Source organism: Eleutherodactylus coqui, chromosome 9 (assembly GCF_035609145.1).
Source record: "Eleutherodactylus coqui strain aEleCoq1 chromosome 9, aEleCoq1.hap1, whole genome shotgun sequence".
Taxonomy (NCBI): Eukaryota; Metazoa; Chordata; class Amphibia; order Anura; family Eleutherodactylidae; genus Eleutherodactylus; species Eleutherodactylus coqui.
In genome coordinates this window covers 12,246,172-12,266,756 of record NC_089845.1, presented here as the reverse complement: position 1 = coordinate 12,266,756, position 20,585 = coordinate 12,246,172, and the positions used below count along the sequence as shown (strand labels likewise).

At 43.8% G+C, this 20,585-nt stretch overlaps 1 protein-coding gene across 2 annotated transcripts in view; it reads right to left on the bottom strand.

Moving 5' to 3' along the window:
* CTNND2 (catenin delta 2) overlaps positions 1-20,585 on the bottom strand; it is a 731,828-nt gene that overhangs the window by 609,190 nt on the left and 102,053 nt on the right. For both annotated transcript variants that reach the window (XM_066579126.1, XM_066579127.1), the window contains exon 4: positions 8,764-8,798. In XM_066579126.1, coding sequence (XP_066435223.1) covers positions 8,764-8,798 — 35 coding nt within the window. The remainder of the gene's footprint in view (positions 1-8,763; positions 8,799-20,585) is intronic.

The window sequence follows — 20,585 nt, the reverse complement described above, 5'->3', positions numbered from 1 at the left end:
GGGGGCCTCCAGTAAGAAGTTTCATCTCCCATCACCAATCACATCACTGAGATGAAAACTTTAACGCTTTAAACTTTAAAAAAAAATTTTTATATCATCGCAATACCTCTGGTAGCCGATAGCAGGGAGCTGTCACACTCCCCGACCCCAAGGCTTTATTCTACAGGGCCAGCGTGTTTTCACGGCCGTGTAGAATAAAGCCCAGACACCCAGAATAGGAAATCACGTATGAATGGTCAATATATATTTAGAGTATTGTGATTGATCTTTTATATGATTATTAGTTTAGTGATAACTTTCTGTGGTCCGCTATGCCACAGGAGCCTGACATGCAACATTTGTTGTTAAAACTTTGACTCCCACCCCTGTGTAGGCACAGGCTGTACAGTATGTGGGACTACGATTGCAGGTGGGTCACACCTTTGGTGCCCCAGACTTATACATGCCTCGCCCCACCTACAGTACTAAATGAATGGAGCACCACTGCATAGAAATCTTGCGGCAGCACTGGAGTCTGTAAGGGTCACCTGCTTTACAATTTTTATAGAAAGGAGGTCTTCGCTTCGCAGGACCCCGCTACCACCCTTGATGCATAGAAACTGATGCACAGAAAAAGCACATTGTATAAGCAAACGTTCAATTAGCTACATTCTACTTTGGCAATATATGACTGCCCTATTTTTGGATTAGGCTGCTGGGGGTATGATATTGGTAAATAGTGGTCACTGTGGTGCGCATATATATATATATATATATATATATATATATATATATATACATATATACATACACTAGATGATATACCCGGCTTCGCCTGAGTTAATTTGGTACTGGTGTTTATCTGGTGTTCACATGGAAAGTCTTATGAAGTCGTGGTTACTTTAGAGATACTGAGGAAAAACATATGTTCACCATTTTGCATAGTTCTCTGCGTTACCCAGGAAACACCACGTGGAGGTAACCATGCGACGTTTCCTTCATATAAAATGACATCAGGAAGTGAGAAAATTACATTCCGTACATAAAATTTGGACACTAATTCTTTTGCGCTTAGAATTGAATATTCGAGTTGGGACCCATTAACTTTTCATATTTATGACACAATCAATGCTTGTGCCAAATTTCATGTTTCTATGACATTGGGAAGTGAGAGATTTGGATTATGTACGTAAAATTTGGACGCTAATTCTTTTGCACATAGAATTGAATAATGGAGTTGGGACCCATTAGCTTTCCCTATTTATGACATAATCAATGCTCGTGCCAAATTTCCCGTTTCTATGACACCGGAAAGTGAGAAAATTACATTCCGCACGTAAAATTTGGACGCTAATTCTTTTGCGCATAGAATTGAATAATCGAGTTGGGACCCATTAGCTTTTCCTATTTATGACATAAATCAATGCTCGTGCCAAATTTCCCGTTTCTATGACACCGGAAAGTGAGAAAATTAGATTCCGTACGTAAAATTTGGACGCTAATTCTTTTGCACATAGAATTGAATAATGGAGTTGGGACCCATTAGCGTTTCCTATTTACGACATAATCAATGCTCATGCCAAATTTCCCGTTTCTATGACACCGGAAAGTGAGAAAATTACATTCCGCACGTAAAATTTGGACGCTAATTCTTTTGCGCATAGAATTGAATAATGGAGTTGGGACCCATTAGCTTTTCCTATTTATGACATAATCAATGCTCGTGCCAAATTTCCCGTTTCTAGGACACCGGAAAGTGAGAAAATTACATTCGGTACGTAAAATTTGGACGCTAATTCTTTTGCGCATAGAATTGAATAATCGAATTGGGACCCATTAGCTTTTCCTATTTATGTCATAATCAATGCTCGTGCCAAATTTCCCGTTTCTATGACACCGGAAAGTGAAAAAATTACATTCCGTACGTAAAATTTGGACGCTAATTGTTTTGCGCATAGAATTGAATAATCGAGTTGGGACCCATTAGCTTTTCCTATTTATGACATAATCAATGCTTGTGCCAAATTTTAAGTTTCTAAGGCATTGGGAAGTGACAGATTTAGATTATGTACGTAAAATTTCGACGCCAATTCTTTTGCGCTAGAATTGAATAATCGAGTTGGGACCCAATTACTTTTCCTATTTTGGAGATGATCTATGCTCGTGCCAAAATTCATGTTTCTACGATATCGGGAAGTTGGAGAACTTTTGGCGAGTCAGTGAGTCAGTGAGTCAGTCAGTGAGTCAGTGAGTCAGTCAGTGAGTCAGTGAGTGAGTCAGTCAGCGAGTCAGTCAGTCAGTGAGGGCTTTCAGCTTTATATATATATAATTGGCTATTTGTAGTCCTCCATCTTGTATTGATACAGCCATGAATGTTCGATGTATAAATTATAAGGATTGTGATGCAAGCTTATATAAATGCTATTTATGTTCCTTCATCCTCCATTTTGTATCTTGTATACAAATAGCTATGAACATTCATGTGGACTTTAAAGCTGTTTAGTGTAGAATTTGGTAAAGGTTTAATAGTAAGGCCTCCTTCCCACGAACGGATTTCCGCCGCGTAATTCGCGGCGAAAATCCGCTGCGTTGCACGCAGCTATTAGGTTCTATTGAACCTAATAGCTCCATGCTCACGATGCGTAATTCCACCGCGGAATTACGCACCGCGATTTCTCCCGTCCTCACCCGCAGCATGCTCTATTTTCTGCGGGTGAGGACGGGCTGTACGCACTGACGGCTTCCATTGCAGTCAATGGAAGCCGTCCATTCACGCTATCTCCCGCTGTAACCAGCGGGAGATAGCGTGAAAAAACGCTTTCCCGCCCACCGCCGAGCGTCATATGACGCCAAATGACGCGGTCCGGCCGCGTCACGTGACACGGCTGGTGACGCGAGAGCGGTGGGCGGTGACGAGCGGTGACGAGCGGTGACGCGGCGGTGGTGGGCGGGGAAGCGATTTCACGCTATCTCCCGCAGGTAAGTATAGGGGCTCTGGGGGGCGCCGTGACGGGCTTCACAGCGGAATATTACGCTGCGGAGCCCGTCACGCTCGTGGGAAGGAGGCCTAACTGTGAAATGTTTGAATGCGACTTGTTAATTATTCGCATAACATAGAGGTCTAACTTACTCAATTGTTTGAGTGCATTGGTCTTAAGGCCCATTTACACGGAGCGATGATCGCTAAAAAAAATAAATAAAAAAACAAAATTGCTAAAAAGCAATCATTTGAGCGATAATCGTTGCATCTAAATGCGCGGCCAGCATGTACTTTTCGTGCACTGCTAGGTGATCGTTAAATTCAGGTCAACCTAAAAATCGTTGTGCGGTCTTATCAGGAGTTCTCCACAGGTAGTGCTGATAGCATTGTTTCCCGACGGAGAACAAAAGAGCTGAATGGAGATAAGAGCCCTCGGGATATTAACTGCTTTCAGCTAAAGGCGGCATTTGCACGCTAAAAAGCTATTAAGTAGCTGAGTAGCTAGCTAATAGTTTATGCAAAATGATCGCTCAGAGCTGTCACTCAAACTGTGATCATCGCTCCGTGTAAATGGGCCTTTAGTTATCCAGAACAATGTTAATTGTATTGACTACAATTCCGATTGAACAGATTTGTTTAAACTCTGTCCATATACATTGTATCGCCATGAATCTGTTGAGTCTGTTAATCCTGTGATATCATCATCATTGTCTAGGGCATTGAGTCTTGTTGATTCAGAACCTTTCATCAATGAAGCTGGCTACTTCAGATGGTGGGGGGTCTCAGATTGATAACACTTATCATATTAACCCCTTAGTGATCAAGCCTGTTTACGCCTTAATGACCAGGCCAAATTTTGCAAATCTGACACGTGTCACTTTAGCATGTAAAAAGACCAGAAAGGTTTTGCATATCCAAGCGATTCTGACATTGTTTTATCGCCACATGTTGTACTTCATTTAGGTGGAAAAAAAAGACCGATAGAATTTGTGTTTATTTATTAAAAGCGCCAAAATTGGGAAAATTTTGAAAAAAATCGTCATTTTTTCACATTTCCAACTGCAATATCTCAAATATGTGCAAACATAATATAGAAATTTTTGCTAAGATTTATATTTCCATCCGTTTACTTTATTTTGGGCGCACATTGGAAAAACTTTCGTTTTTTTTTTTAACCATTTAGGAGACGTACAAATGTAACATTACTTTTCAGCATTTTGAGGAACACTTTGTTTTCCTACACCAATCCAAGATTGGAAAGGCTCATAGGAGTCAAAATGATAGATACCCCCACAAGTGACCCCATTTTAAAAACTACACCCTTTAACGTATTCACTGAGGGGTGTCATGAGTATTTTGACCCCACAGTTTTTTTTCAGGAGTCAATGCAATTTAGAAGAGAAAAACAAAAATTTCATATTTTTGCAAATATGTCATTTTAAAGACAGGACTTTTTTCTATAGTACACATGAAAATTAGGATTTGCACCCCAGAATGGATACCCTTGTTTGTCCCGTGCTCACAAACATACCCATTGTGGCCGTAATCTTACGTTTGGATGCACAATGGGGCCCAAAATGAAAGGAGCAATCGGTGGCTTTTGGAACAGAAATTTTGCTTGAAGGAGATTTAGGCCCCATTGCCCACTTGTAGAGCCATTGAGTGACCAAAACTATGGAGAACCCCCACAAGTGACCCCATTTTGAAAAGTAGACCCCTTAACGAATTTATCTAGGGGTACGATGACTTTTTTGACTTCACAGTTTCTGAATGAATCTAAGCCAAGCCGAAGGAAAAAAATTACAATTTTCATTTTTTTGGTAATTCTGTCATTTTAAAAGCAGTTTTTTTGTACAGCACATATATGAATGAAGACTTGCACCCCAAAATGGATACCCCTGTTTCTCCCGTGCTCAGAAACATACCCAATGTGGCCCTAATCATATGTCTGGATGCACAATGGGGCCCAAAATGAAAGGAGCAACCGTTGGCTTTCGGAACAGAAATTTTGCTTGAAGGAGATTTAGTCCCCATTGCCCACTTGTAGAGCCCTTGAGTGACCAAAACAATGGAGATCCCCCACAAGTTACCCCATTTTGAAAAGTAGACCCCTTAACGAATTTATTTAGGGGTACGATGACTTTTTTGACTTCACAGTTTTTGAATGAATCTAAGCCAAGCTGAAGGAAAAAATTACGATTCTCATTTTTTTGGTAATTCTGTCATTTCAAAAGCAGTTTTTTTTGTACCGCACATATATGAATGAAGACTTGCACCCCAAAATGGATACCCCTGTTTGTCCCGTGCTCAGAAACATACCCATTGTGGCCCTAGTATTACGTCTATATGCACAATGGGGCCCAAAATGAAAGGAGCAACCGGTGGCTTTCGGAACAGAAATTTTGCTTGAAGGAGATTTAGTCCCCATTGCCCACTTGTAGAGCCATTGAGTGACCAAAACGATGGAGAACCCTCACAAATGACCCCATTTTAAAAACTAGACCCCCTAACGAATTTATCTAGGGGTATGATGACTTTTTTGACTTCACAGTTTTTGAATGAATCTAAGCCAAGCAAAAGGAAAAAATTACGATTTTCATTTTTTTGGCAATTGTGTCAATTTAAAAACTGTTTTTTTTGGAAAGTGTACATAGGAATGAAGACTTTCGCCCCAAAATGGATACCCCCATTTGTCCTGTGTTCAGAAACATACCCATTGTGGCCCTAATCTACTTAAAGGAAACATAGCTAGGCCTATAATGGAAGGAGCACCCGTTGGATTTCAGGGTACAACGGAATAAATTCCAGTCCCCATTGCCCACATGTAGAGCCATTGAGCGTCCAAAACGATAGAGAACCCCCACAAATGACCCCATTTTAAAAACTAGACCCCTTAACAAATTCATCTAGGGGTGTACTGCATATTTTGACCCCAAAGTATTTGAATGAATCTAAGCAAAGCAAAAGGAAAAAATTACGATTTTCATTTGTTTGGCAATTTTGTCAATTTAAAAACTGTTTTTTTTGTACAGTGTACATAGGAATGAAGACTTTCACCCCAAAATGGATACCCCTGTTTGTCCCGTGTTCAGAAACATACCCATTGTGGCCCTAATCTACTTACAGGACACATGGCTAGGCCCATAATGGAGGGAATGCCCGCTGGATTTCAGGGCAGAACTGAATAAATTCCAGGCCCCATTGCCCACTTATACGGAAAAAAATTTGACTTCCTAAAAATAATCCCCCCTCCCCCCAGGCTATCCCCATTTTTTGGCATTCCCTAAATATTAGATAAAGGTAATAATATAAACTGCGTTTTATGTCCGAAGACAGGGGTAATTACGGAGGCTGGTTGGGCTGGGCACATGGGGCAAGAAAACCAGGTATCCCCCCTCCTCTCATGTATTTTGGGGGGTATTTCGTAACCTCAGCGGCGGGGATGGGGTGTAGAAAGTGGCGCTGTGAGGCTTTGTAATCTTGCTGCGGTGCAGCGGTCTCACAGAGAAGGCGCTCAACAAGCTGCTCCTGGAACTGCAGGAAGACGAACGTTCCCGGGGCTTCTTGTAAATTGCGTATTACAGGTAGCGGTCTGAATAACGCCGGGCTCACGTAACCGTAGGCGGAATCCGCTTGCCGAGGCCTGCAGCGGATTCCAGCTGTGAGCCCGGCTGTGACCCTGCGTACGGTTGCGTAATGTACTGCGCATAACTGCCTACTCACACAGGCGGTTTTTTGTTTGCATTTCCCGCGCCGTCGCTTAGAGATGACCCGGGTACCCGCAGCCCGTACACAATGTGTTTGCATATGGGGTGCGAGTATATCCGCGGTCATAGAGCACAATGGGCTCTAGGTCGCGGATATCCGTGGTAAAATATTGCATGCTGTGTTCTGTTTCTGCGAGTGGATTACGTAATTCCGACCCGCTAATTGGGGGGAATTGTGCAATCCAATGCATGCGATTGATCCGTGGATTACCGCTGATCAAGCGCATGCAGAACCTGTAATTCCTCTCCAGTCATGTGTGACCGGCCTAATGTTAGATCGCTACTTTATCACGTGACCGGGGACCGCTCAACGAGGCCCCCGGTCACTGCTCCAAGCACTCAGCGACCATTGGTCGCTGGGAGCAAGGAGATTTAAAATTTCCTGGGCTTCCCGGCTCCTGCGAATGTGTCCGGCACTTTGCCGGCGGGCGCATGCGCAGCAGCCGGAAGGGTCCATGGAGGATAATCGCATCTGGATTCAAATGCGGAAGCCTCCGAGAAGATGTTTCATCTCCCCCCACCGATCGCATCGGTGAGGGGAAATGAAACTGCCACTTTTTAAAGAACTTTTACGTGATCGCCATTATGCATTGGATAACGGCGATCACGTGACCAGTAACCGCATACCGCGGCTCCCCGTGACATCTCCAGGCTCTTGGCTACCTTTTGTAGCCAGCAGCAGGGAGATTTTATATTTCTTGGGCAACCTTTCACTTTTGCGCATGCGTCCGCCATCATGCTGACGGGCGCATGCGCCGAAGCTGGGGTAAGATCCGCGGATCAACATCCCACCAGGGAACAAATCCGGGACCTTGGGTACGTAATTTCATCCCCCCTTACGGATACGATCCATAAGGGGAGATGAAACTTTAACTTTTTAAACTTTTTTTTACTTTTAACTTTTTTTTTTTTTTTTTTACTTTTTAACTTTATATGATCACTGTTATCTGATGGATAACGGTGTTCATATGACTGGAAATTAAGCTGATTTTTACTTTTTAAAAACTTTTTCGCGATCGCCGCTATCCGTTGTATAACGGCGATCGCGGTACCGGGGACTGCTCACCGCAGTCCCCGCTGACATCTCCTGCCTCCCGGCTACCTACAGGAGCCGGGAGCCAGGAGATTTTAAGTCTCCTGCGCCGCCGGGCCTTCTGCGCATGCGGCTGACGTAATGCCGCCTGGCGCGCATGCGCAGAAGGACGGCTACGGCGCCCGGAGCATCGGGACAGCGGGGAGTCGTGTGGCGGACATCGGTGAGTAATTTCAGCTGCTCCGATGGATCCGATCCATCAGAGCAGCTGAATCTTTAACTTTTATTGCACTTTTATTTACTTTTTTGCGATCGGCGCTATCCATTGCATAGCGCCGATCGCAATGCCGGGGGGGGGGGGGGGGGGGGGCTCCGAACAGCCCGGGATGACAGCTCCATGCTGTCAGCTACCTGCGGACACCAACAGCATGGAGCTGTCATGTCCACAGCCCGAGGGGCATTATTCTCTGCAGGAAGCATGTTTTTACGTCCTCAGAGAATAAAGCCCACTTCGGGAGGACGTAAAAACACTATGGGCTGGTCGTTAAGGGGTTAAGTATAAAAGACAGCAGAGTGTTTTGGAGAGTTAGAAGCATGTTGGACCTGTGATGGGGAATGCCCTCTCACAGTGTCGTTCCCAAGAGTTGGGTGTGTTAGGCCTTATAGGGTGTGATTTGGGCTCCATCTTGCGCAAGTGTCAGATTCTGGGGACTGGAACTAAATCGACCTTAAGGGTCTACCCCGGGTGTCGATGTCAAAAGGTTGGTGTCCGTCAAACCCATAAACCGTCGTCCGTGACAATTGGTCGTAGTGAAAGTGTGTGATTCGTGACACTGATTACAATTAAAACTCATTCTGGACGCAAATTCAAACAAACCATATTGTGCTGGAAAAAGGAAGTTCAATTATATTTATGGCAGAATGTACTTTCAGAGATTAATGTAAAAGTTCTGAACTGGATACATACTGTTAAAAGGCAAAAAATAAATGAATTTGTTTCTCACCTTGAGTTTGCCATCGAAACTGATCCTCCGTTGAACTGGAAGAGACAAAAAAATTATAATATGTACTTTACTTTCTTTACATGAAATGCATCCTAATAGCAGTACTAAGATGGCAGAGCTGAGGGTCTCTATTAAATACCCAGCTGTCATGCCAATACATCTGGACCCCACGATTGCTTTGCAAGTGTGGCAATAGAGTGTGTCATTCTCTGTCATAAACCTCAGATGTTGTGGTCGCTCAAACCCCCTAGACCTTATGGTCGCTGACTGTGGTCTACAAGTGGCTTGACGCACGTTCTGCTCCTCAGCATGGGCCATACACCCCAAGTGACAGTTGCAGTATGTTCCAAAAGTTTGTGGCCATTGAGAGTCTACAACATAATCACATCTTGATTACTGTAAGGACTGTGGACGTGGATCCACTGTGTCAACCTACTGGGTAGGTGATGGCTCAGTCCAGCAAGGCTTACAGCTGACCCTCTGGCATACGGAGGTAAGATACCAGATGGCTGCAACCCAGTCTGGGGATGAGAACTAGGGAAGGTACCTTGCTCTGAGCTAGTAAGAAGGAGAAGGAAGACCTTGCCTATAAGCCAAATACCCCGTTCTCTTCCTCTAGGCACCAGCTAACTCTGACAGGACGGAACACCTATATAATAAAAGACAGAACAGGACTGGAAGGGGTACAGAAACAGAGGGAGAAACAGGCTAACAAGGATAACACAAAGGAACAGGCGAAGACTACAGACAGAAGGATGCAAGAACAACCAAACGCAGGACACTAGATGCTAACAGAATAACTGCAGGAAGTCAGAGAGCAGAACTCACAACAACATTGAAGCACTGAAAGGAAGTCCCAGCTTAGCTATATAGGGCAGTGATTGGCAAAGATCCTACCGCTGAGCTGAAGCAATTAACCATATAAGTGCTGGAAGAAGGTAAGCATAAGCTCAGGTTACAAGGAGAGCAGGACGATGCCTGCATCTGCCAGAATCAGGGAAAGAGAAGTTAGTCTGAATACTGGATCTAACAATTACATTGTGTCAATCCCATTGAAACAAAAGCGCAATGACCCTGTTAAGAAGTATAGTATGAAACGGGTGACAGCATAGGAAAAATGCCAATAATCTTAGACGAAGAAGAGATTCAAAAACTGAGTGCCACCCACATTAGGGTTTTCCTGGATAAAATACACATTCCTAAACTCTAAAAGGTATGTTCACACAAGGCAGATTTGCTACAGCTCTTCAGCGTAAGAAACATCTGAGCAATAAAAACACGGTATACAAATTAACAAGTATTATATTACATATAGGAGGTTCTAGTGCTTTATTTGGTTCAAAAATTTAATCTTGCCTGCCTTAAAAACATGGCAACATAGTATGTTAGATTGAAAAATAACATATGTTCATCTAGCTCAGCCCTTTTACCTTCCCCAATATTGATCCAGGGGAAGGCAAAAAAGACCTCAATGAGGTACAAGCCAATTTTCTTCATTTAAGATGAAAAAAATTCCTTCCTGGCTCAAAGTCAGAAAATTCACTGGATCAATGACCGTTCTACAGTAATTAATAAATATATAGCATACTAGCTGATATACCCGGCTTCGCCCGAGTTAATTTGGTACTGGTGTTTATCTGGTGTTCACACGGAAAATCTTATGACGTCATGGTTACTTTAGAGATACCGAGGGAAAAAATATGTTCACCATTTTGCATGGTTCTTTGCGTTACCCAGGAAACACCACGTGGAGGTAACCATGCGACATTTCCTTTATATAAAATGACATCAGGAAGTGAGAGAATTAGATTCTGTACGTAAAATTTGGAAGCTAATTATTTTACACTTAGGATAGAATAATCGAGTTGGGACCCATTAACTTTTCCTATGTACGACATAATCAATACTCGTGCCAAATCTCAAGTTTCTATGACATCAGGAAGTGAGAGAATTAATTACATACATAAAATTTGGACGCTAATTCTTTTGCGCTTAGAACTAAATAATCGAGTTGGGACCCATTAGCTTTTCCCATTTCTGACATAATCTATGCCCGGGCCAAATTTCACGTTTCTATGCCACCGGGAAGTGAGAGAATTAGATTCCGTACGTAAAATTTGGACGCTAATTCTTTTGTGCTTAGAATTGAAAAATCGAGTTGGGACCCATTAACTTTTTCTATTTATGACACAATCAATGCTTGCGCCAAATTTCAAGGTTCTATGCCACTGGGAAGTGAGAGAATTAGATTCCGTACGTAAAATTTGGACGCTAATTCTTTTGCACTTAGAATTAAATAATCGAGTTGGGACCCATTCATTAACTTTTCCTATTTATGACATAATCAATGCTTGTGCAAAATTTATAATCTTTATGACATCGGGAAGTGATAGAATTAGATTCCGTACGTAAAATTCTTTAGTCTTACTCCTCTTTCAGCCCATAACCCCCTTCTATGACAGTGTAGAAACCTACTTTCCTCTAGACATAGACGTTGCCCCTTGTTACAGTTATAGACCTGGGCATAAACAAATGATGGAAGAAACCTCTGTACTGACCGCATATTTAGGATTTCAGCTGCAGCTCAGCAGCGCTGCTGATTAGAGCCACCTGATTGGCTCTTGGGCACCACGTGACTACAGAGCGTGCACGCGGATTGCCTTCAGCAGCCGTACACTACACACTACAGTTTTCCAGCCGTGCACTACGCACTACACTTAAGCAGCACGGGGTTAGGGTTTAGGGTTAGGTTTAGGTAACCCTAACCCTAAACCTAACCCGTGCTGCTTAAGTGTAGTGTGTAGTGCACGGCTGCTTAACTGTAGTGTGTAGTGCACGGCTGCTGAAGGCAATCCGCGTGCACGCTGTGTAGTCACGTGGTGCCCAAGAGCCAATCAGGTGGGTCTAATCAGCAGCGCTGCTGAGCTGCAGCTGAAATCCTAAATATGCGTACTGACCCCTGATATATTATAGATAGTTATTAGAGCGCCCACTTTTTACAGTCCTGGGTATAAAAGATGATGGGAGAGATCTCTGTGCAGACCCCTAATATATCTATACATAGTTATTAGAGCACCCCCTTGTTACATTCCTGGGTATAATAGATGATGGGAGAGATCTCTGTACTGACCCCTGATATATCTATACATAGTTATTAGAGCACCGCCGTTGCTACAGTTCTGGGTATAAATAAATGATGGGGGAGATCTTTGTATTGTCCCCTGATATATTTACTGTGATTTCCCAAAAATAGGACAGTGTCTTATATTAATTTTTGGCTTAAAAGAGGTACAGTGCCTTATTTTCGGGGGGTGTCTTATAATACTTACCTAGCAGCCGGTGTTCGTATCTCTCACACTGGTCTTAGTCCCTGCTGCAGGCTTCCATTTCCTCATGCACGCCAACAAAGCAGTTCTTCCTGGTAGCGGGGCTTGAATACCCTGCCTCCAACAAGCTTATGCTCTGAATGGTTAAAGGGGTTGTCTCGCGCCGAAACGGGGTTTTTTTTTATTCAATAGGCCCCCCGTTCGGCGCGAGACAAACCCAATGCATGTGTTAAAAAAAAACCGTTTAGTACTTACCCGAATCCCCGCGCTGCGGCGACCTCTTCCATGGTGCACCGTGGGCTCTGTGCGGTCCATTGCCGATTCCAGCCTCCTGATTGGCTGGAATCGGCACACATGACGGGGCGGAGCTACGAGGACCAGCTCTCCGGCATGAGCGGCCCCATTCACCAGGGAGAAGATCGGACTGCGCAAGCGCGTCTAATCGGGCGATTAGACGCTGAAATTAGATGGCACCATGGAGACGAGGACGCTAGCAACGGAGCAGGTAAGTGAATAACTTCTGTATGGCTCATATTTAATGCACGATGTATATTACAAAGTGCATTAATATGGCCATACAGAAGTGTATAACCCCACTTGCTTTCGTGGGACAACCCCTTTAAGCAAGCGCCACGTCAGCCAATAAGAATCAGCTCTTGATTAACCAATCACAGCCATTCAGTGAATGACATCGTTGAATCGCTGTGATTGGTTAATCGAGTGCTGCATTCGTTGGCTGACGTGGCACTAAATTAACCAATCAGAGCATTAGCTTGCTGAAAGCAGGGTATTCAAGCCCCGCTACCAGGAAGAACTGCTCTGTTGGCGTGCAGGGGAACACAGAAGCCTGCTGGAGCACCGCGGACCAGTGCGAGGGATGCGAACGTCAGGTGCTAGGTGAGTATTGTTTTTTTTTATAAGTAGTGGGGCTAGGGCTTATTTTCCAGAAAGGGCTTATATTTCAAGCTCCACCCTGAAAATCAGGGTAGGCCTTATTATCAGGGAAACATAGTATGTATAGTTATTAGAGCGCCCCCTTGTTACAGTTCTATGTATACATAGATAATAGGAGAGCTCTCTGTACTGACCCCTGATATATTATACATAGTTATTAGAGCACCCGCTTGTTATAGTCCTGGGTATAAACAGATCATGGGAGAGATCTCTGTACTGACCGCTGATATATGTATACATAGTTATTAGAGCACTCCCTTCTTACAGTCTTGGGTATAATAGATGATAAGAGAAATCTCAGTACTGACCCCTGATATATCTATACATAGTTATTAGAGCGTCCCCTTGTTACAGTCCTGGGTATAATAGATGATGGGAGAGAACTCTGTACTGACCCCTGATATATCTATACATAGTTATTAGAGCGCTCCCTTGTTACAATCCTGGGTATAATAGATGATGAGAGAGATCTTTGTATTGACCCCTGATATATCTATACATAGTTATTAGAGTGCCCCCTTGTTACAGTCCTGGGTATGATAGATGATGGGAGAGATCTCTGTACTGACCCCTGATATATCTATACATAGTTATTAGAGCGCTCCCTTGTTACAATCCTGGGTATAATAGATGATGAGAGAGATCTTTGTATTGACCCCTGATATATCTATACATAGTTATTAGAGTGCCCCCTTGTTACAGTCCTGGGTATGATAGATGATGGGAGAGATCTCTGTACTGACCCCTGATATATCTATACATAGTTATTGGAGTGTCCCCTTGTTACAGTCTTGGGTATAATAAATGATGGGAGAGATCTCTGTACTGACACCTGATATATGTATACATAATCATTAGAGCGCCCCCTTGTTACAGTCCTGGGTATAATAGATCATAGAATGGTAGAGTTGGAAGGGACCTCCAAGGTCATCTGGTCCAACCCCCTTCTTAGTGCAGGATTCACTAAATCATCCTAGACAGATATTTGTCCAGTTTTTGTTTGAACACTTCCATTGAAGGAGAACTCACCACCTCCCGTGGTAACCTGTTCCACTCATTGATCACCCTCACTGCCAGAAAGTTTTTTCAAATATCTAATTTGTGTCTCCTCCCTTTAGTTTCATCCCATTGCTTCTAGTCTTTCCTTGTGCAGATGAGAATAGGGCTGATCCCTCTGCACTGTGACAGCCCTTCAGATATTTGTAGACCGCTATTAAGTCTCCTCTCAGCCTTCTTTTTTGCAAGCTAAACATTCCCAGATCCTTTAACCGTTCCTCATAGGACATGATTTGCAGACCGCTCAATATCTTGGTAAATCTTCTCTGAACTTGCTCCAGTTTGTCAATGTCTTTTTTAAGTGGGGTGCCCAGGACTGGACACAGTATTCCAGATGAGGTCTGACTAAGGAAGAGTAGAGGGGGATAATGACCTCATGTGATCTAGACTCTATGATTCTCTTAATACATCCCAGAATTGTGTTTGCCTTTTTGGCTGCTGCATCACATTGTTGACTCATGTTCAGTCTATGATCTATTTGTATACCCAAGTCTTTTTCACATGTGCTGCTGCTTAGCCCAATTTCTCCCATTCTGTATGTGCTTTTTTCATTATTCTTGCCCAGATCTAGGGCTTTGCATTTCTCCTTGTAAATACCATTCTGTTGCTCACTTGTCAAGCTTTTCTAGATCTTTTTGAATACTCTCTACTTCTCTTCCCCAGTGTTAGCTATCCCTCCCAACTTTGTGTCATTGGCAAATTTGATCAGTTTCCCATCAATTCCCTTCTCCAGATCATTTATAAAAAATCTTGAACACCGGTCCAAGGACAGAGCCTTGTGGTACCCAACTTGATAATTCTTCCACTTAGATGTGCAGCCATTTAAAACCACTCTTTGATCACTCAGTCAGTTGTGAATCCACCTAACAGTTGCCTTGTCTATCCTATTTTTGGTCATTTTTTCAATAAGTATGGTATGAGATACTTTTTCAAATGCTTTACTAAAGTCAAGATATACAATATCTTCACCGCATTTCCTTGATCTACCCAGTTGGTGATTCTGTCATAGAAGGAAATTAGATTAGCCTGGCATGACTTATAAAAGTCAGGCTCACAGGCCTGTAGTTTCTTGAATTCACCTTCTTCCCTTTTTTGAATATAGAAACAACATTTACCCTTTTCCAGTCTTCTGGGACTTCTACTGTTCTCCAGGAATTTTCAAAGATTATGGCAAGTGGTTCTGCAATTACCTCCGCTGCTTCATTTAGTATCCTAGGATGTAATTAATCTGGACCTTGAGACTTGAATTCATTTAAGTTACCTATGTGTTCCCTCACCATCTCTCTGATTATAGATAGCCTGCATTCTTTTATTCCCCCAATAGCATAGTGAAGATCAGCTGTTGTTACACCTACTTTCTGAGAGAAAACAGATACAAAATAGGAATTCGGCCTTTTCAACATCATTCTTAAACAATTCACCATTTTCATCCTGTAAGCATCCAATAGCATCTTTGACTTTTCTTTTGCTTTTGACATACCCCCAAATCCTTTTTTATTGCTTTTGCCCTCTGTTGCAAGCATCAATTCATTATTAGCTTTAGCTTTTCTGACACTTGCCCTACAGTTTCTGCAGACCACATTATATTCTTTAGATATTCCCCCCTCTTTCCATTTGATAAAAATATATTTCTTTATTTTTAACATGTGCACAAGTTATGTGTTCATCCATCCTGGTCTCTTTAAATGCTTCCCATTCTTCCTTCTTTTAGGGATTGTTAACGATTGTGCTTTGAGAATCTCATTTCACAATATTTTCCAAACTTCTTGGACATTTTTGTCCTTATGAACATCCAGCCATTGGATTCTTCCTATCCTCTTTCTGAGTTCATTAAAATCTGCCTTTCTGAAATCCAACCTCGAGGTCTGAATCTTCTCAGGTCTTCCTCCTCTTTTTATCCAAAATTCAAGAATAGCATGATCATTGCCTCCTGAAGTCCCTGCCACTCTTACTTCCTCAATCGTTCCCTCCCTGTTGGTAAGAATTAGGTCCAAGATAGCAGATCCTCTTGTTTTCTCCTCTACCTTTTGGAAGATAAAGTTGTTAGCAAGAGCGGATAAGAATTTGCTGGATCCATTACTTTTACCTGAGAGAGATTCCCAACAAATGTCTAGATAGTTAAACTCTCCAATGATCACTATGTCATGCTTTTTCAAGAGCTCGGCCATCTGATGTAGAAAGAGTTCCTCCATATCTTCTGCTTGTCCAGGTGGCCTATAGTAAATGGTGTCCTTTCTGTTTTTCTCTCCTTGTATTCTTACTGTAGTAGTGCAGTACTAAGAAGGGTCTGTAGAAGGCTGCAGACAGGACTTCTGGTGTGAGGGTTAACACAAAGGGGTGGAGCAGGAAGTAGAAAAGGGCCAGTTCCTGCCAGAATCAGGGGGGAGGGGACCAGCGCAGCAGAGCTAAGGTGCTGCAGGCTGGTGGCCTAACAAAGGCCAGAGTCCGACAGGGACAACAACCCTGGACTCACACCCAAGTTAAGGTGCTTATATGGACATTGTTTTACTGAAGAATGTTGATTTGGACTCTGTTCCCGCTGTGTGATATGATGACAAATATAGTCTGGCAGGAGTCAGATAAAGAAATCCACGTCTCCTGAGCAGTTTCTGTGCATGTGGTTGGCACTCCGGGTAGAAAGGTGGCCGATCCAGAGGCGAGTAATCCTCGACTTGCCACATTACCCAAACATTATCTACAGAGCTACCATGCTCTAAAGCTTAAATCTCAGAGGAGATGAATGTTTTCCTAACATACAACACAACACCTCCTCCCCTTTTATTAGGTTTGTTTCACATAAATAAGTCGTATCCTTCAAGCCTTGTATTCCAATCATGTGTATCATTCCAACAAGTTACTGTGATGCCTATGACATCATATTTCTCTTCCTGTGTTAAGAGCTCCAATTCTCCTTTTGTTTCCCATGCTCTGGGCATTTGTGTAAAAATATTTTAGTTTGTGATCGGTGTCTTTCGCTCCTTTACTTTCCTTCAGAATTATTTGTCTTTGTTCTTTCTTTCCACTTCTAATAGCGAGGTTCTTAAATGTATTATTTAGCTGTATATGTTTACCTGGCCTTTCACTTCCCTTCCCATATTGTTCTAGTTTAAAGCTCTCCTAATGAGTGAAGCTCTACTTTGATTTTGTCATACTAGTTGGACAACCTATTTTCTGTATATTTTGTAATGCCTATTTTTATCTACTATAAAAGATAATGGGGGGTGTGGCCAAGCAGCCGAGCAGACCGGCCGCATGTGGGAGAGGCTCCTGCCTAAGCCGACCCAAAACGTTATCCTGAACCCATCCTGAGGGCCCCTGGACCCAACAAACACCACCTGCAGTGAGGGGAGAGGAGGCCGAGCCACCCGCAGAGTGAACACAGCACCCACCGCGGAGGTAACATCGGCGGCAGACCCACGACGCCGCGACCGCTGCCGCCGCCATCTTTAACACAGCGCCGGCCGCGGGGAGAAAGGAGACTCGGGGAGCGCACAGAAGAGGCTCCTGGAACGGCAGAAACAGCGCGGCGACGGGGCTGACTGAGCGGGGAAGCGGAGGGGAGAGTAGCGGAAGCGGCGTCTATACATAGCCCTGAGAATGGGAGCTGCGATCTTTCCCGCCACAACCGCGGGGGGACCAAGGGGGACGCTGAAGAGAGCAAGTAACACATAAAGCGGCACCTACAGCCCAGTGAGGGAAATACTCACCAGCACCACGATACCGAGGCCATCTCCAGGAGTGCATAACTGCTGGCTCCTAGCAAGCAGAAGATACAGCACAGCCAGCAGCCACCCAGAGAAAAGGGGGGAGAACACAGGAGTGCCCAGAATATTGTGAACACTACATGCTTGACCAAAGGGCGCTACCTGTGCCACAGCAACCATTAAAGTGCAACCACAGCAGCCCCTTAAGCAGCGGAGCATCCACTAATCAATACACAAAGCACATACCCCAAAGAGTCTGTGCAAAAGAGCAGAGACATTTATAGGCCCCCTGTCGGGAATCCAATATCCGATAGACCACCTCTCTCAAAAGAGAAACACCAAAAGATATCACAATGGGCCCTTCTAGACAGAACCATGCAGCCGACAAACTAAAAGCATTCGCCAGGGAAGATGCCCTGGCCCTGAACCAGCTATACCTGTCACAGCAGGAACGTCAGCGGCAAAAGACGCCAGCCCAAGACCACCTGAGGGCACGGTCCAAACCCTACAACAACTGTCCAAACAACTTTTATCCGCAATACAGATGTCTACCGCTACTCTTACTGGCAAAATCAACGAAGTAAAGGTGGACGTAAGCCTACTAAGGCAAGATCTTCAAAATTTGAGAGAACGAGTCACAAGCACAGAAGATAGAATTTCTACACTAGATGACACTGTCTCCCCAATGTCAGCCACGATACGCGACCTCACACAAAAAGCCGAATATTGGAGACAAAAAGCGGACGACCTCGAAAACCGTTCACGGCGGAATAATTTACGCATAGTGGGTCTACCAGAACGAGCTGAAGGGCAGAGACCGGAAGAATTTATGGAGAAATGGCTCTGTAAACTTTTCCCTAACGCAGGACTCTCACAAGTCTTTGTAATCGAACGAGCCCACCGGGTGCCCATGAAACCACCCATACCTGGGGCACCACCTAGACCCCTACTGGCGAAACTACTTAACTCCCGCGATAGGGACATAATCCTACAAGCTGCAAGAAAAGGAGGTCCCCTGCGGTACGACAACGCTACAATATCCATATTCCCGGATTTCTCAGCAGATCTCCAGAAACAACGGGCATCATTCTTCGGAATCAAAAGGCAACTACGAGACCTGCAAATATCGTACTCCATGGCATACCCAGCACGACTACGAGTAGTAGATGGAGAACGCACCCACTTCTTTACTTCACCATCTGAAGCAGAAAATTGGCTGGCTACCAGACGTCCACCAGAAGGACTGTAATGTATACATAACCATTTTCCTTCCTTCCTCTAGGTGACGGGACTCTAGTATAAATATGCAAATGTATACCTAAAGCTCTTTTAATATATGCCAGTAATAACGCCCTAGAAATAATGTGTTAATGTCTAAACCTGAGGCACAGAACTGAATCCCCTACTGCCTAGGATAAACACTCAGCCCAAACCCCTCAGATTACAGCGGCAAGATGACCTCTCCCCAAGTACTAACAGCCTGCGCTTCCTCCCCCCCCCCCCGACCTACCGTGTCTCCCCCCCCCCCCCCCCCGCCTCCTCTCTTCCCCCTCCTCACCCTTCAGCCCAACTCAATACTCAAATAGAATAAACGCGACTTTAAAAAGCCCAGAGAGGAGAAAACTCCCCCCCCCCTCCCTCCCAAGGGGGCCCACCCAGTAAAAACTTACCAGGCTATGGGCGGCTTTTACTATTGTTTCACTAACATAACAATACCTTAAGTATAGCCAATATTAAAGCTATACTACGTAGGTTCTCCCCAATACTAGTTCGCCACGAATTTTATCGCAGTAGAGAAAACATTTAAATTTAATCTTTGTTTAAAGACAAGCTGTTTAAGTTCTAAGTTGGTAATATATTACCGCAATGTTTAAGAGTTGTATACATCAAGTGCTCTATATTGTTATTAGAAATGTACTGAAATACAGTTGCATGACGTATGATAAAAATGTAACCGGGTGTCATGGGGGAACTCCTGACAGACAGAAAACTATAGAGAAATTTATCCGGACTCCATCTACCTGTCCTTGCCTATGGCGGAGGTAATTTTCGTGTCGTGGAATGTCAGGGGCATGGGATCAGCCAGAAAGCGATCAGCAATAAACTCCTTAATACGCTCCTGCAGCCGCATGTACTATGTCTGCAGGAGACCCACCTTACACCAGAAACTACAAAAGTCCTGTTAAAGCCATGGGTTCAGTGGTCCGCTCACTAGTGTCACACGACATACTCCAGAGGGGTGTCTCTACTAATAGGAAGGTCACTAAGATGGAAAGTAGAACAAATTAAAAGAGATCCAGAGGGGAGATATATATTTGTAAGAACTAAAATCAACAATGACCCATATGTCTTGTTATGCTGCTATAACCCACCACCAGCAACAACAGCTATTTTAGCAGACGGCATTCAATTTGCATCATTCTCACCAGATGCAACCATTATCTGCATGGGAGATATGAATATGGTAATGGACCCCCTTGCGGATAGATTTGGGGGTGGTGCTCGGAGAGGGGGAGACATCGGCATGACCCGATTGGCTTCTATCATATCAGTGACGGGGTGGCTGGATTTGTGGCGCATATTTCATCCACAATCACAAGAATTTACCTGCCACGCAGCCCACAACCACGCGCTTAGTCGAATTGATTACATATTCGGGTCTCCTTCATTATTTTCTAAAGTCAACTCCATAGAGTTCCTCCATCGTGGAATCTCGGATCACTCACCAATCCGTATGGCCCTTAAAAACCCAAGTCTGACTTTACATAAAAGACTTAAAATA